This window comes from Gobio gobio (genome assembly GCF_949357685.1).
Source record: "Gobio gobio genome assembly, chromosome: 3".
Taxonomy (NCBI): Eukaryota; Metazoa; Chordata; class Actinopteri; order Cypriniformes; family Gobionidae; genus Gobio; species Gobio gobio.
The window spans coordinates 35,597,547-35,615,526 of NC_137099.1; the positions used below are offsets into that span (position 1 = coordinate 35,597,547).

Here is a 17,980-nt window from a genome sequence, read left to right on the forward strand (position 1 = left end):
CATCTTAAAATTTTTAACAGTCAAGGGATCATTTGGAGATAAATGTGTCTCTTGAATACAATAAGCAAGGGGATTTAAAGCAGCTGTTAAACGTTGTAACTCCGCAAAGTTAGCTTTTAAACCCTGACAATTCCATTGAATTATATGGTTACTTATCTTCAAGTGGGGAAGATAGGTACAGGTCCTTTATTCTTGCACTTTGGAGAAAGGCTACGACTTCGACTAGTCATAGGTTCTGACATTTCAACATCTTTTGGATTATCATGTTTTTTTGTTCTATTTTTGTCTTGATTTGATTGTCGAGTTACTGTGCTTTGAGATTTCTTTTTCTCTCTGGATTCTCTTTGTTCCAAATGGGTGTCTTGAGTCGGATTAGTTTGGATATATACATTTTTGCTTTTTTGTGAAGACAAGTTCTTATTACTGCTTACAACTTGAGGTTTGTCTGTAGATATCCAAGTCAGTTCTGTCTGAGTACTAATTTCCCGTATGTTTGGTTTAACCACATCAGAATAGGATTTATTCAATGTGAAGGCAGGGAAACCTTCAACAAGTTTGCGAGCTTCAGGATAGCTCACCTTCTTTGTGTGTTTAATTTTTTGTATTTCCTTTTCTTTAATCCAGGCAGGGCATTTCTTTGATGAAGCTGCATGATCACCAAGACAGTTTTTACATTTAGCGAGATTAGTACAGTTTGTTTCATGATCATCCTTACCACAATTGTGGCAAACAGCCTTATTTTTGCATCCAGCAGAACCATGTCCAAATTTCTGACATTTATAACATCTCAACGGGTTCGGTATGTAGATATCCACAGTGACACTTAGATATCCTATTTGAATTCTCTCTGGCGGATGAGGTCTGTTAAAAGTCAGAATGTATGTTCCTGTTGGAATTATTTGTCCATCTTTTTTGATGCTTATTCTTTTGACATCAATCACACCCATATGATTTAGTTCTGAGGTTATATCAGCTTCGTCCATGTCTTGCAATTCTCTGGTGCGGATCACTCCTTTGCTGTTATTCAGAGAAGGGTGACAGAATGCTTTCATAGTGACTCCTGCCAGATTTGTTGCTCGTAATAAGTTCTCTGAGTTTGCTTTCCGAACACATTCCACCAAAATTTGTCCCGATCGCAGCTTTTTGATATCTTTGACTGTTCCTGCTATTCCTGTGATTCCTTTCTGAATAGCAAAAGGAGACAGTTTAGTGAGGGGGCTATCAATTGATAGAGACTCAAGTAATATAAATCTTTGCCAATTTTCATTTTTTGAAGTAAAGATAAGATTAGTGGTTAGTTCAACTTCCAAGTCTTGATCCAGTATCCGTTTTTTGGTGTTTTGTTTATTTGCCATGTTAGAAAGAATTGGTTCATCATCTCTGCTCCTCACCCACCTCGGAGTCCTACAAGGGGATGTACAGTGCCGCGGAAATCCACCAGATGTACACCAAGGATACAGTAATGATATACTTGAGCATATAAACACAAGATTTATACTACTCAATTGACCCTACGCCAGTGCCTTCTGGAAGTGGTGATAACTACATAGTTGAGTGTGATTCAAAGCCAAATCCAGGGCAAATCCTGACATGCCGATTGGTTAGAATGGGCCATTCCAACCTCTCGTCTAAATGAAGCAGGAGCCAAAGTGATGTGTTGGAAATATGGCGGCCGCAGCAAGCCAAAATCCTCAAGCACCAGGATCTCTTCCTCCACTGACACGAGTCGCAACCCACGGCACACAAGCTGCCCCATTTGTCGCCTCTTACGATCAACAAGGGGGTGCTAGGGACCTATTCTACCCCGGGTCCCCACGGGGGTTTACTAACTACACAGCGATTTGTATATCGTACATTACTTGCATTTAGCCTGAGCTGTTGAAGAGCATCCGATGTAAAATCACAGGGGAAAGTCTTGATAGTTCTGTCCAATGGTGTTGAAGTTGCAATCGATTTCTTCTGTGTTGTCTGAAAAAGATATGATGCACTTGCAGTTATTTTGACCGTGTGGTTGGATTGGGCTTCTTGTCCCACACATGCACAGCAACCAGGAGAGGCAGGAAGAGCGCTGATGGTTTCTCAGTTCGGTGACGGCGAAGTTGCAATTTCCTTCCGAGTTGGAGTGAGGAAATTTCAGTCTGACTCTTTTGGAAGAGTCCTCTCTCCTGGGTGGAGAGTGAAGACATAACAGGCTGTGGTTGAGGCCTGCCGGTGCCCATGGGCCCCAGTGGGGTCCCCCCACGCCGATCAACCAGACAAGAGCAGCAGTAGAAAGAAGAAGAGAGAAAAGGCACATCTGTGGGTCTCTCTTGAAGGTCTGCGAGAAGCCACACCCCCTAGGGTCGACTTGACCAATGGGATTGTTGGATTTCCCAGTGTGAAATTTCTCTGTTGGAGATTTTATGGCTCTTTGTTTCAAGTATGATTAAACTGGGTCTGTGCCCATCATTTAATACAACAAACACACACTGCCTCCTCTGAGGAAGTGACATAAACAAAAGGGTAAGCCGTGAAACGAGCAGTAATTTGATAGGATACACAACATACAGTGAGGAAAATAAGTATTTGAACACCCTGCTATTTTGCAAGTTCTCCCACTTAGAAATCATAGAGGGGTCTGAAATTGTCATCGTAGGTGCATGTCCACTGTGAGAGACATAATCTAAAAAAAAAAATCCAGAAATCACAATGTATGATTTTTTAACTATTTATTTGTATGATACAGCTGCAAATAAGTATTTGAACACCTGTCTATCAGCTAGAATTCTGACCCTCAAATACCTGTTAGTCTGCCTTTAAAATGTCCACCTCCATCATAAATTAGATGCACCTGTTTGAGGTCGTTAGCTGCATAAAGACACCTGTCTACCCCATACAATCAGTAAGAATCCAACTACTAACATGGCCAAGACCAAAGAGCTGTCCAAAGACACTAGAGACAAAATTGTACACCTCCACAATGCTGGAAAGGGCTACGGGGAAATTGCCAAGCAGCTTCGTGAAAAAAGGTCCACTGTTGGAGCAATTATTAGAAAATGGAAGAAGCTAAACATGACTGTCAATCTCCCTCGGACTGGGGCTCCATGCAAGATCTCACCTCGTGGGGTCTCAATGATCCTAAGAAAGGTGAGAAATCAGCCCAGAACTACACGGGAGGAGCTGGTCAATGACCTGAAAAGAGCTGGGACCACCATTTCCAAGGTTACTGTTGGTAATACACTAAGACGTCATGGTTTGAAATCATGCATGGCACGGAAGGTTCCCCTGCTTAAACCAGCACATGTCCAGGCCCGTCTTAAGTTTGCCAATGACCATTTGGATGATCCAGAGGAGTCATGGGAGAAAGTCATGTGGTCAGATGTGAATTCCACTAAACATGTTTGGAGGAAGAAAAATGACGAGTCCCATCCCAAGAACACCATCCCTACTGTGAAGCATGGGGGTGGTAGCATCATGCTTTGGGGGTGTTTTTCTGCACATGGGACAGGGGCGACTGCACTGTATTAAAGAGAGGATGACCGGGGCCATGTATTGCGAGATTTTGGGGAACAACCTCCTTCCCTCAGTTAGAGCATTGAAGATGGGTCGAGGCTGGGTCTTCCAACATGATAATGACCCGAAGCACACAGCCAGGATAACCAAGGAGTGGCTCTGTAAGAAGCATATCAAGGTTCTGGCGTGGCCTAGCCAGTCTCCAGACCTAAACCCAATAGAGAATTTTTGGAGGGAGCTCAAACTCTGTGTTTCTCAGCGACCGGCCAGAAACCTGACTGATCTAGAGAAGATCTGTGTGGAGGAGTGGGCCAAAATCCCTCCTGCAGTGTGTGCAAACCTGGGTCCTCATTTATCAACAGTGCGTAGAAAAGGTTCTATATTTTGTCCTACGAATGAAATTTAGAATGTGCCTAAGTACAAGAAATTCCGTATTTATCAAATGTGCGTACACAGTTCATACGCACCTGAGTAAGCAATCATTGTTGATAAATACCACATATGCGCAAGTACCATGCTCGTTCACATTCATGGTCATTAGCATTCGGAAACGCCTCCAATTAACCATATATGGTGACAACACTTCCCTTTAAAAATTACGTGATTGTTTTTTTTCCTCACTGCAATAATGGCAAAGAGAGCAAAGAAGAGGAACTTCACAAACACAGAATTAGAGATACTTGTAAATGAAGTTGAATCCAACCAACAGATATTGTTTAGTTCATTCACTGCAGGAGGAATTACAAATAAAAGAAAAAATGCTGCATGGGAGAATGTCACCAATGCAGTTAATTCCGTTGGGTCTGAGGAGAGAACTGTCCCAGAAATAAAAAAAAAATGGTTTGATATTAAAGTATTGGCTAAAAAACGTGTCACAGCACACAGACGAGAAATGTCCGCAACTGGAGGAGGACAGACAACAACGGAACTTTCCCCATTGGACAACCGTGTCATCGGAGACACGGCTCTGTCCGGGATTATTAAGGACGGTGACACTGATGCTCTTGCGACAGAACAAACCGGGCCATCTAACACCCAAAGTGAAGGTAAAATAAACCAACTGGAATAGGATAGTGTTTGCATACATTTTATTTCAATTTGTAAACTTTTAATGAAATCATTCATAGGATAAACTCAATTAAATTAATGTGAACATGTGTTTCCTTAAAAGCGACACCCGTTGTGCCTGAGGAGCTTGAGGAGCCGGGCCCATCCATTGCCCCTTCCATGCGCCGTGCGCCAAGAGTGCTGAGTGAGGCGGTGCTACAAAATCAAGAGGAAACAACAAAATCCATTAATGACCTAAAGGATCAACTGAGCAACATAACGAATGTATTGATTCAAATCAACGAGTCTCTGAAACAGATTGCCTCTTGCGCAAATACAATTGCTAATAAACCATAAACCGCTGACTAATGTAATTTAAGTTATTTGTTTCCACGAAGCTGCAAAACACAAAATGAAATCGCTGTAATGTTTCTGCACTCGACCAATGGCCAGACTTGCCTAAAATGTCTGTATGATCCTCTGTCTTGTCTGAATGCCAGCGGCATTAGGAGGTGGCAGGGGCACTGCATCGAGCATAGGGCCGTCTGGTCTTGGGGATTCCTGCAGAGGGATGCCCTGTCTGATGGCCAAGTTGTGTAGCACACTGCAAGCCATGATGATTTTGCATGCTTTTTCTGGCTGATACTGCAGTGTCCCTCCCGTGCTTGACAGACACAGCCATCGTCCTTTCAGCAGGCCTATTGCGCGCTCAACTGTGCTCCTTGAGCGCGCATGGGCACGGTTGTACGCCTGTTCCTGCTCGGTCCTCGGGTTGGTTAGGGGGGTCATTAGCCATGGCTTTAGCGGGTAACCTTGATCACCTAATGATGAAATAGTTTAAGTAATTGTACATAGCCCTACAATAGCATTTTAAACATGTTGTAGCCTTAAATTCACCAATGAGCCAGCCATCCTCAACAGCGCCTTCTTGGAGACGCACACCCACAGAGCTATTCTGCAGAACGAACGAGTCGTGTGTTCCTCCAGGCCACCGCGCAACGACGTTTAATAACAACAAATTTGCATCACAAATTATTTGCACGTTAACAGAATGAAACCCTTTTCTATTTACATAATTAAATTCGTTGGTTGATGGTGCTTTTATGGCGATGTGGGTGCAGTCTATAGCTCCAATTATGTTTGGGAATCTAGCAATGGCATGAAAGTCCCGTTTTATTGCGGCTTGTTGAGGATTTCGATAAGGGAACTGGATGTAGGTTGGGGCCAAGGAAATAATTGCATCCAACACTGCCGGCATGATCCTACTCACTGATGGCTGGGATATACCACATATGGCTACAACCTCACGCTGAAATGTGCCAGTAGCTAAAAATCCAAGGGTGGACAGGAGTTGGGTGTGCACGGGAATGGCTTTCGTGCGATTTGTTTCTCTCTCCAACACTGGTCCTAAATCACGACACAAATCCAGCAGTACATTTTTGGGAAAGCGGTACCTACTTAGAAGCCACTCTGTGCTCTCGCCAAGCAGATCAGCGCGATCTTGGAAAACGCGCTCTCTGCGGAGCGCATTGTTTGCCAAGTCTTCCAATAACGCAAGATAAGCCATTGCACTGAGACAAATATATTTCACATCTGTCTTTTATAGGGTTTGACACCAATTAAGCATCGTGTTTAAAACTAGACAAATTATAAATTGAGTGTTTTAAAGGAAACACAGGACATATGTGGATTGCTTAATGCTTACTGTGACACTCTTAAATGCTTTTTATGTGTAGTGTCGCTATTCTACCACTAGATTATCTGCGTAAGCATGCTCAGAGGTGTGCTTATATTTACACACATTTCTACGTATAAGTACAACTTGGTGAATCCCACACTTTGCGTGAAATTGTTCTTACGCACTCACTACGCACAAATCTGTCCGTACGCACCATTGATAAATGAGGGCCCTGGTGAAAAACTACAGGAAACGTTTGACCTCTGTAATTGCAAACAAAGGTTACTGTACCAAATATTAACATTGATTTTCTCAGGTGTTCAAATTAGGGCTGCACGATTAATCGGAAAATAACCGAAACCGACATTCAGAACCACTAACCGACATATTTTTCCCATGTCGGTTATTTCGGTTTTCACGTGACTCCGCCCCGTCAGTCACATCAAGTGCAGTTTGCAGGCACACACAGAGATGCAGGAGCAGTTATCTGTGTTTATAGATGCCCAGAATCACTATAGTAGCTGCATGTTTTACACAGTTTATACAGGTCAGTTAATTGCTGTTCTTATAGCCTACGCGCTGACACACACACACACACACACACACAGAAGGCGCGCGCAAGCCCCGAAGCCGCTTTCACTTTCGTCCTCATAAAGTTTGTCAAGTATGCGTTTAAAGGCTTGCCAGTTTCAACATTTAAAGTGCACTATTCAAAAACAACAATACAGAAAACTTATCCGTTCAGTGCTCAGCTTTTTTCTGTGACACAGAGCCGTGCCGTGTCGCGTCTCTGACAGCGCGCGCCCTGAAGGCAGACCTCTTTCACCTCCGTCCTCACAAAGCTTTGTCATTTGTATGTGGTTTAAGCCCTGCCAGTTTGAACATTAAAGCGAGTTTCGACCATCAGATGTGTATTATGTTGAACTAATGCCTGATATATTGTGACAAACGAACACTCAGACAGAAGCTCACACATCACGTTAAGATCGCGCGCAGAAACGCAGTCTCAACGCTGTCCTGTGACTAAAGTAAAGTCACTAAAGTAGCTTAGAAACTCAACCGTTATATGCATACATTTTAATACCTTTGCAGTAAGTACAAACCACAGCTTCATAATGAATAGAGACGGTACGAGTAATACACACACACAATCACTCTCTCATTGATGCATTCAGATAAATGTTATGCAGGCCTATTTGTTAATTTATCTGTATCTGATGTACAACAAGCAGAAATCTGCCCCATAGACAATAACTGCTGAAAGTGAACCGTTTCCTTCAAGTATTTTAAAATCACAAAGAAATGCACTTTTTCATAAAAAAAAAAAAAATTCCACCTTTAATTGTAGAAAATATTTACAGTACAAACCTTATCAGTTAACAAAAAAAAAAAAAAAAAGAAAAAAGAAAAAAAGAAAAATAATCGTTCATTTATCGTAATCGAAGTCAAATGTTAAATTAATCGAGGTTTTTATTTTTGGTCAAATCGTTACAACCCTAGTTCAAATAATTATTTGCAGCTGTATCATACAAATAAATAGTTAAAAAATCATACATTGTGATTTCTGGATTTTTTTTTTAGATTATGTCTCTCACAGTGGACATGCACCTGCGATGACAATTTCAGACCCCTCCATGATTTCTAAGTGGGAGAACTTGCAAAATAGCAGGGTGTTCAAATACTTATTTTCCTCACTGTATATGAGGTTACATGAACTAGTAGTTTGCTCATAAGATATGCATAAAACGAAATACCATAGAAGAGACACTTTACAAGTTATATGTTTAAATACAATGTCCTTGGGTGCATGTTCATTTATAGAACAGTTTTTATATAAATTAATGCAGGAAAGTCTGTTTAAGGGCATTGGGTCTGTGTTGGTTGGCGTTGGTTGGGGATTGTTTTCTCCCAACTGAAAGTGTTCAATCTGCGTTTGTTGGGTCGTGAATGTCTGAGCTGTGTGGTATAATTTTCAAACAAACAACAACAAACTCTGATGTAATCTGACCTGGACACAAATCAGAAGACAGTTCTAGAGAAAGAGCAAGGAGATATTTGCGAGGGAACACTGGACAAAGTTTGAGCGCGCACACGTAAGATCTGAGCGAGAGCAGAGCCATTTGAAGGCGCACGTCCGGTCAAGTTTTGTGCTAGAGTGCAAGAAATCCGGCTGCGAGTGGAGAGATTCGTTGCATGGATGCACTCTCGCATTACAATAATGCGCTTTCGACATTTAACGCCATAGAAACGGCCTTAAATTAACTATAAAACGTGTCTGAAATCTTTTATTTTTATTGGTTAAAATGAATGGAGAATATCTTGTGTTTTTCCGTGGGTGCTGGAGTTTGTGGGTGTCTGTTGGGTCCACATTCGTCACCGGAACTTACACTACGCCTGCATCATACGCTGGAACGCCAGTCTCTCATGAACGCATGTGACAGTTAGATATTACAGTTTGTAAAGTTTTAAATATGGATATACAAACGCATCGCTTCGCTTCAGAAGGCCTTTATTAACCCCCCGGAGCCATGTGGAGCAGTTATATGATGGATAAATGCACTTTTATGGACTTCAAAAAAGCCATTCACAGCCATTATAAAGCTTGGATTAGCCAGGACACACACCTAGGATGACTTGAGGGCTAATTTTCATTTGAGCGAACTATCCCTTTAATTTGACGGAATTTTCTTCATTGCGATGTGTTTTAGGGTTAACGGAAATGTTCGTAAAATTACTGGACAATGTAATTGAAAAATTACTTGGTAATTTTCCACCAGTATATTTTTTTTTTTACAGTAAAGTTAAAGTCTTCATTGTCACTTATGAGCTATATATTGCACCTTGCTGAATAAAATTATAATAAAAAAAATGAAATTTCTAATAACTAATAAAGACACGCCTTACTGTATCACCTTGACATTTTTGACAATGCGCCCTAAAAAAGATCAAAATGAATTTGCTTCAGAAATAATAATAATTTAAAAATTAATCATAAAAGAGGTTTATTCAAGTAATTGTATTAATTCACTGCATTTTTTGTTTTGTTTTTCTAAATAAATTAATAGTGCCAAAAAAAAAATGAAAACAAAAAGGATGCCAAAAAGACAGTTTATATCATTATGTAAGATGGACTACAGAAGCACCAGCGCAATTTGTTTTTTATTTCAGATGGGAATGAATTAATGAACTCAGCAGCAATTTTCCACAGCAGTAACTCTGTCAAGTGATGGCACTTATGATGTGTCTAATTGAATAGGCGAGTTCCCTTTGGGTTATGGGTATCACTCGGGTAGTTGAAAAATAAATCATTGTCCATTGACCTCAGGCTTGAATACCTTAATGAGATCTTCCCTTGAGGTGAAGCTGGACACCATGCTGTTCTTGTATGTCTTTGAGTGTGTTATTGAAACATGGAGGCGTTCATTGGCTAACTGGTGGGCATTGGGTGGGAGAATCTCTTCAATGCCCTCCCTAGAGGAAAACCAAAGGACAGATGCTCGTTTGTTGTGTTTGCATAATTAACAACATCAGTGAAATCCATTTTTCCCTCAACATCATATCGTAATTACACAATCTGTTAGCCGAACCACTGAGGTAACGCAGGAGAAATAAGGAAAGAAAAATCCATTCAACGTTCCATTCCAAGGATATTTAATCAAAATGAAGCCTGCTATCCGCTCCAAGCAGTGTGTCAAGATTATCAGAAGCCCTCAGTTTTGTGCACATCACAGATATTATTTTCTTCAACAGAAAGAGAAAAAAAAAAAAATCCACCTTTTCATATGGCAGCAGTATCTGCGATTTCAAAAGTAGCACTGAGGTGACACTTTTTCTGAAGATCTCCAGAGCTGTGCGAGGCCGAAAAAAATAAAATAATTTCAAGTAAGTGTGAAACAAACGTGTTTTTGGAAAGCAAGGTCAAGGTGTTTCTTCAGCTCTCTCAGTGTCTATCACATGAATTTACACCTCCATACAAAAACACTTTTTCTCTTTGAAGAGCACTGTTAAGCTTATTGGAAATAATGTTTAATACTCACAGAGACCAATCAAACAAAAACGCAGCCACTTACATCTGAAACTCTTAAGAAAATTACTACAAACAAGGAAATTATCAATGGAGCTTGTGCTTCAAAGAATAGGCTTGTTAAAAAGAAATTGTACTCACTGATTATTGAACATTTTGTTCACAGTGGTCTTGGAACATGTTTAGGTTTGGCACCATCCTTTTTATTCGCAGTTTTCTGGAATGTATGTTAATTTCTAATTGTATTACCTGATTAAAATGGTCTGTGGTACAACATTCATGACTGCAACTTTTAAATGTTAAATGGTATTACTCTTTTCTCTCTAAACACTGGATGCTTTTTGCTGGTTGTCATGTAGTGAATTCCAATGTGAACATACTGGAAGCCCCACTGGAATGCGATTTCAGCCAAAATATTCCAGCTGAGAAATATAAATGCCCCAAGTCATATGTTCTGCTGCCAAGCCTGACCACATTTCATTCCAAACACATACTAATGCTTTCCTTCTGTAGAACATAAAAAGCCATGCAATTAATGGAGACTGGCCAGCAAGTGCCCCTCAAAGTGGACTTCACAGGGTATTCTGCTATCTTAAAGTGTCATGAACCCCCCCCCCCCCCTCCCACCCACACTTAATAAAATAAGTGCACATACACGGTGCTGGTTCATGTTTAGAGCACTAGAGTATATGAAATATGATCATATATGATTACTTAAAAAAAAAAAAATCCACTTATGAATAAACTTAATTCATGAGTTGCTTTAGTGTTTTCATGATGTGCAGTCTACTACACATCTCAAAAAATGTGTTTTGGGGTTTCATGACCTTTAAAGAGAGATACCACTCCGAAGGTTGCATATATACCCTATGGAAAAAAGTACTGGGACATGCCTCTTAATTATTGAATTCAGGTTTTTCAATCAGACCCATTGCCACCGGTGTATAAAGCACCTACCTATGCAGACTGCATTTACAAACATTTGTGAAAAACAAAAAGTCGTTCTGAAGAGCTCAGTAAATTCTAGCGTGGGACTGTGATAGGATAGCCTGACAAGCCAGACCCACATCAAGATGTTGGGTCTGAGAACTCACCATTGGCAGGGCTCAATCCGAGGGGCGGGATAAACGGTTGTCTTTCAAATTCCCTCTGCACGTAATAGGATAGCGCTACAACCAACCAGAGCAACGAAGAAGGTGAAGCGGAGCTAGTTGATAGATTGAACTTTCACTGTATCCGGTCGTCAAAACTCTGAAACACATCTTCCTTTCTTAAGAATGACTTCAGTGTTGTTCTTTGTTCTTTTCCCAAAGAAAAGCTTAACTCCAAGTCTTCCAGAGTCGCGGCCACAGCCGATTCGAAAGACAGCTGTTCGCCAGCTTCTTTGTTTACAAGTAGCACGCGGAAGTCATTATGTTAAGCCCGTCCACCGACTCTATACACGATGTGATTGGCCTGACCAGAGTTCGGTCTTTCCAGCTCCCAAGCCAATGGAGAGTTGCTAGACTACCTTGGCTGCAAATTCGATCTTCTGCCGCTAGGATGTGTCTAGATTTCTAAGCTAGTGATAGGATGCTACCTTTGCAATAAGTCAGTTTGTGAAATTTCATCCTTGCTAGGTATTCAAGTAGTGGAAAGTAGAAGCATTTAGGAACATCAGCAAATCAGCCATGAAGCGGAGGACAATGTAAAGTCACAGGGACTATTCCAGCATGATCGTGCCCCAGTACACAAAGCAAGGTCCATAAAGATAATAAAAATGAGTTTGTTGTCGAAGAACTTGACTGTCACTCACAAACTCAACCCCAAACACCTTTGGGATGAACTGGAATGGAGATTGCGAGCCATGCAAAGGTTTTCATCAGTGCCTGACCTCACAAATGATCTACAGGATGAGTGAGAAAAAAAAAATCCCACTGAAACACTCCAAAATCTTATGGAATGCCTTCCCAGAAAATTGGAAGCTGTTGTATATGTATTAAGAATGCAATGTTATTACAGATCCTGTTGGTGTAATGGTCAAGTGTCCCAATACTTTAGTCCAAATAGTGTATGTTTAGTTCGAAGGACACAGCAAACAGCAAAGGGAATCTCGCTGCAACACTTCATTGGAAGTGACAAGAGAAATTTACCAACCTGTCATCGTGCATCAGTACTGCAAGACATTTGACTAAAACAGGCTGCGTCTGAAATTGCATACTCTCCTCTACTTATTTTGAATAAGTAATTACTTCACGACTGCTAAAAAAAAAGGTGTATGTTCAATATAGTATGAATGTGTGTAGTATGAGTCTAATCTGGACGTACTACATTAGCCATGTTGTCATTATCACGTGACCTACCAGTGTAGGTTAGGTCGTGTCACTGCCATACATAAATCTCATGAATCTCGTGGCCTCATGGGATAGTATTATTGTCCATCGTATGCACACTTCAGAATGTTGCCGGAAGAAGTAGATCATCCGGGTACCTTTTGCCTACTCTTTTATGAGTGCTGTGAATTCGGACATACTTCTTTTGTCACATCCTGTTTTTCTATAAAAGTAGGGAAGTTTGCGATTTCGGATGCATATTAGTCCTAGGTGTGATTTGTATGTGGTTGTTTGTGGAAATAAAGATCAAGAGACAACAGATACAATGCTACAAAACTATCATTAATACGGTTAAATTTATTTTCATATTGAAACAGACATGTATCATTCAGTTTAGGGCTTTAAAATATGACAATTTATATTAATTAAATTAATTCATTTATATAAATACACATGAATATTAAATGAAAGTATGGTAATTTATACTTCATTTATTTACAGGAGGATTTTATATTATCATGTCTCAATTATCAAGTATCATAACAGTGTCCATATGTCTTCAGAGCTATAATCCAAGTCTTTGATATAGCTTTGTGTATGAAATAGACCATATTTTCTTTCTACACATTCTTAGTTATCTGTTTTTATATGAGATTGACATTTATCATTTACCGGCATTTATTAGATTAAATCAATGTCTATAATAATAAGACAAAAGAACATCCACTTTTTTCAGCAATAAAGGCTCTTGATTTGATCTGCTTCCATTATAAAAACAATATTTTCAGTTGATGTTTCACAGCAACTAAAAAAAGTCTCCACAATGTCAATTTGAAGAAATTGGACACCCTTTACAAATGCATTTTATTTAAAACACTGCAAAGGTATCAGAGAAAAGCATAAAAGCATATACAACAGTATCAAATAAAGGAGACCTTCAGCCATTTGCAAATAACTTCAGGATTAAAAAAAATAAAAATAAGGAGTTTCAGTGCAGGGTAATTTTGATCCAGCCTCAGTAATATCTATCGCAATATTCTAACACCATTTTGAAATTTAATTCAATTTGAAATGAGGTGAATATAAGTTGTGTGAAAGAAACAGCGGAGTAGGATATCTTACCAAGACAGCCTTTTTGATTAAAATTCTGCATGCAGGAAAAAAGGTTGCAAAAAAACCCTCTAGGGTTAATTTCAACCTAGTGAATCATTTTCATTCGATCAAAAAATGATGTCTGAGAGCGGCATTTACCTCAGTTCAAGCATGAAGTCATATCCTGGCGTCACAGCTCCAAATCTCTGACTTCTCACATTACTGGCAAACCTGTAGGTGAATTCCTTACAATGCTGTAAGAAAACACAAAGCCAGAACATATAGGTAAAGAACTCGTTCAGTTATATGCTTGAACCTTGGTGATGCAACTGTGAGAAATCTGTAGTTTCTATAGATCGGTTTGCTTGACAGGGAACACATCAATCTCTTTCAAGTCTAAACAGGTCAGTCTGTTTTCCCAAGCAAGCACAAAGAGGGACATTGCTGTCATGCAGTACCTTTTGAGCTCTGTAACTCAAAATAAAAAACAATGGATATGTCTTATAGCCCTATTCGGACGGGATTAGTTTTACAAGGGTAGATGGAGTAACGTAATTTTACCACAGGACGTCTGTAATATTACTGGCCAATTTGCACAGGATAAGAAATCTCAGTAAAACTAGCAGAAGTGGGAGGGGTAACTTGATTTACGCACCACCGTCACCTCCCTGTCATCACTTGAGTATAAAGTTGCTTCCTAATATCATGTGCGTAAACACATATAATCTGTATATAAATCTGTATATAACCTATAACAGATAGGTCCAGTCAAACAATTTATTAATTCAATTGTGATTGGATTCTGCTGGTAATAGGCACTTACCTAAAGCTAAAAGAAGTTTTGTGCCTCTGACAAGTGCTTTCAACCTTTTTTTTTTATCTGAATGTTAAGCAGAAAACATTTAAGGTTTGCCACCATATTTGAAGCACCTCCATATTTGAAAAACAGCAGAAAACTACTTTTAAACAGGAAATGGCGAATATTTATATTCTAGAATATTCTATTCGCACGGGATTAGTATTACCTGAGGTAATATTTCCGGACCTTTTTACAGAAGGTAAAAGTCACAGTAATCTTTACTGACATTGTACGTAATGATTACTGAGATGACGCATTCGGACGGGACTAAAATCACTGAGAAGCTCTGGTAATAATTACTTTACCCCAATAGGGTAAATAGTCTGAAAAGGGATAACGTTGTAGTTTCTTGAAAGGGTAGAGCAGACATTCAGAAATATACTTGAATATATCGTGTATTGAATATGCTTGAAATATATAGTGAAGCTCAGGCATTTAAACCTCATTAAATATAGCTTAATTATGGACCATGCTATGACATTTTTATCGTGATTGTAATTTTTATACAATTAATTAATAAAAATCTACTGCCATTACTTCTTTGTGCCATTGCTAATTTAAGTGTTTTTGTGTTCCTCGACTACAATAATGTCACTTCTGTTTTTTTGAATCTCAAAGTGATGGCACCCATTGACTTCCATTATATGAATCATAGAGGACGGTTTTAGCTAAAAAAAACTGTTTTACTGAAGAAAAACTGAAGTCCAACAACTTGGATGGACTGTGGGTGAGTAAATTAACAGCAAATTTTCATTTTTGGGTGAACTAACCATTTAAAGGGATAGTGGGCTATAAAAGGAAAGTAAGGGCACCTAACACAGAAAAAAAAAGTTTTAATTAATAATAAATTGAAATCAATAACAATTAAAACAACATAATATTATATATATATATATATATATATATATATATATATATATATATATATATATATATATATATATATATATATATATACAGACAAATAGGCAACATTTGAACGTTTAAATGGACGTTGGCACTTCATTTTTTAGAGCTTTTATTACTTTGGTTGACCAGAAAACCGTTAACATGTTCTGGGATGTAGCTGCATAGCTTTACCTGTAGTTTATCAGGAGCAGTGATCATCACAGTGGCCACTAAAGCACCAGCTGAAGCTCCAGCGCAGGCTTTTAAAGAGGACAGCAGCTTATCTCCGTGTCTCAGTAACGCCTCTGTTACCCCGAGATGATATGCTCCTAGAAACCCAGCCGCAGCAAATGATAAATTCACCATCGTCATACCCGTGTCCTGAAGACAGAGATATTATCATTTTAAAGATTAATATTCAAATCTGTGTGTTGTTTGGTTTGGAGAGTCCTGATAGAGATAACGTTACACATTTCAGTCCTTGTGTGCCCTTCATTTAGTTTGTGCAACAACCAACATAAGGCTACAGTTGTTTAAAACTACCTGTCAGATTAGATAAACTAAATTATTTCAGTAAGGTTTCAAAATACGCACGTAACAAATTCTCTGTCTACTTCAATCGTTCAACTTACTTTACGTATTGGACGGTAGTTTGTACTTTCAGAGGGTGGGTATTGTTTGACAACAACATGTGCACACAGCTTCCGCGTTTATACATTTCAAAATAAAAGCATTCGTTAAGTAACGTATAATGTACAGTCAGTCAGCCGGCATTTTAGTTATGAGTATGTTCGTACGAAGTTTCTTAGGCTTAATAAGGTTTAGTTAGTTTTTTATAAATTATTTGTATAAAAATATATAAAATAAATTGTAGCTTACTATATTAAATATATCTAAATAATACAGAAGGCAGGAACTTGTCTCTAAAATTACTCAAAATAAACATATGGGTCAATGACATGACATGTTTTTTTTGTGTCCAAATTCATTATTTTCCTAATATAGATATAGATATATAGATACATGTCACATATCAAATTGATCTACACTATTTCCTTTATAAGATACTCTTTTAATTTTTATGAAATTCAATTGACTTTTTGAGTTGTGGTGTTTCAAAGAACTAAAAAAAATGTCAGGTGGTGCAACCAGCAAATTTACATTTAAAAGTATAAATTCCCACTGTAAGAATTAAATAACAGTAAGAAATATGACTGTAAACTGTAATGTATACAAATAATAAAAAATAAAAACATAAAAACTCCTTATGGAAAATTGTGTTCTGAACACATAGAAAAGTGTCCGTTTTTATGAATTGGACTAAAAGGGCAATACATAGAAAAGGGAAAGGGAATTTACCATGTGATATGCATTTTTTTACAATGATTCATATGTATATTGTATTATTTTAAATGAATATATGGTCACACCACCTGACATTTTCTGAGTGGTAAAATCAGAAATCTTGTTTAATAATGAATTAATGCTGTCTTAAAAGCTGTAAATCCAATATGAATCAACACCATACATTGTTTGAACATAAGAATGCATTTTAAAGCACTTTTGCTTAAAATTATTGTTTGTTTATCTTACAAAAAATTATAATTTTTCTTATTTGTCATTGACCCATTTACAGATTTTTTTTTATTTAATTATGTTTTTTTGAAAGAAATCTCTTAAAGGGATAATTCACCCAAAAAAATTAATTCTGTCATCATTTACTCACCGTCAAGTTGTTCCAAACATGTATGAGTTTCTTTGTTCTGCTGAACACAAAAGATGATATTTTGAATAATTTTTGTAACAAAGCAGATAGAGCAACCATTGACTACCATAGTAGGGGGAAAATTATTCAATGGTTGCTGTCATGATTCCAGCCAGTGTTTCCCTGTCTTGTGTGGACTCTTTTGTTATTTCCTGTCTTGTGCTATGTTTTGTAGTCATTTGTAGTTTTTCATGTTGATTATTTCTCCCAGGTGTTTACCATTTAGCCCCGCCCTCTTGTTATCTTGTTAACCTTGTTTCCCTGTGTCCCTCCAGAAAAACGCGATTATGCGATCGCATGATTTAATGCATAATCAGCCAAAGTCTGCATATTTATGCGGGGGACGCATTTTTTCAAATATGCCGCACTTTCGCCGCATAAATTGCCTATTTCCGTGTGCAAAATATGCGGGGCTAGCATGATTTCATAATCCCCACATTTTCGTTGCAAAAAAGTCATAAATATTAGCAGAAAGTTGTAAAATGTTCGTTTACTTCACACAAGAGCCGCCATTTCCCCCTATTGCCATGGGAACATTTTGAAGTGACATAATTAGCCGACGCGAACGTCATCGAAAAGCTGCAAACCCTGTGGTGAAACCATAGATATCGGTGAAACCATGATGAAGCACGCAAATTCCCATTTGCCAACAAAAATAACAGCAAAAGACCGCGCAAAGCAGTTTCCCGGTGTGTTGACCGATTTCAAAACACTGCATCATGAAGCTTCGAAGCGTTATGAATCAGTGAGTCGATTCAGCGGTTTGGATCGCCAAAGTCACGTATTTCAGCAGTTTGACACGCGATCCAAATCATGATTCGAC

General features: G+C 38.7%; 1 protein-coding gene across 3 annotated transcripts in view; it reads right to left on the minus strand.

Moving 5' to 3' along the window:
• pnpla4 (patatin-like phospholipase domain containing 4) overlaps positions 1-16,106 on the minus strand; it is a 30,391-nt gene extending 14,285 nt beyond the window's left edge. Inside the window, exons 1-4 of one of the 3 annotated variants that reach the window (XM_079811583.1) lie at positions 16,025-16,106; positions 15,585-15,721; positions 13,805-13,899; positions 9,553-9,688 (exon numbers count right to left, since the gene is read on the minus strand). In XM_079811583.1, coding sequence (XP_079667709.1) covers positions 9,553-9,688; positions 13,805-13,899; positions 15,585-15,611 — 258 coding nt within the window. In that variant the 5' untranslated portion in view covers positions 15,612-15,721; positions 16,025-16,106. Of the gene's footprint in view, positions 1-9,552; positions 9,689-13,804; positions 13,900-15,584; positions 15,774-15,986 lie in introns of all 3 variants that reach the window. The other 2 variants (XM_079811581.1, XM_079811582.1) reach the window with 2 other exon arrangements.
• Positions 16,107-17,980: the final 1,874 nt, after the last annotated feature.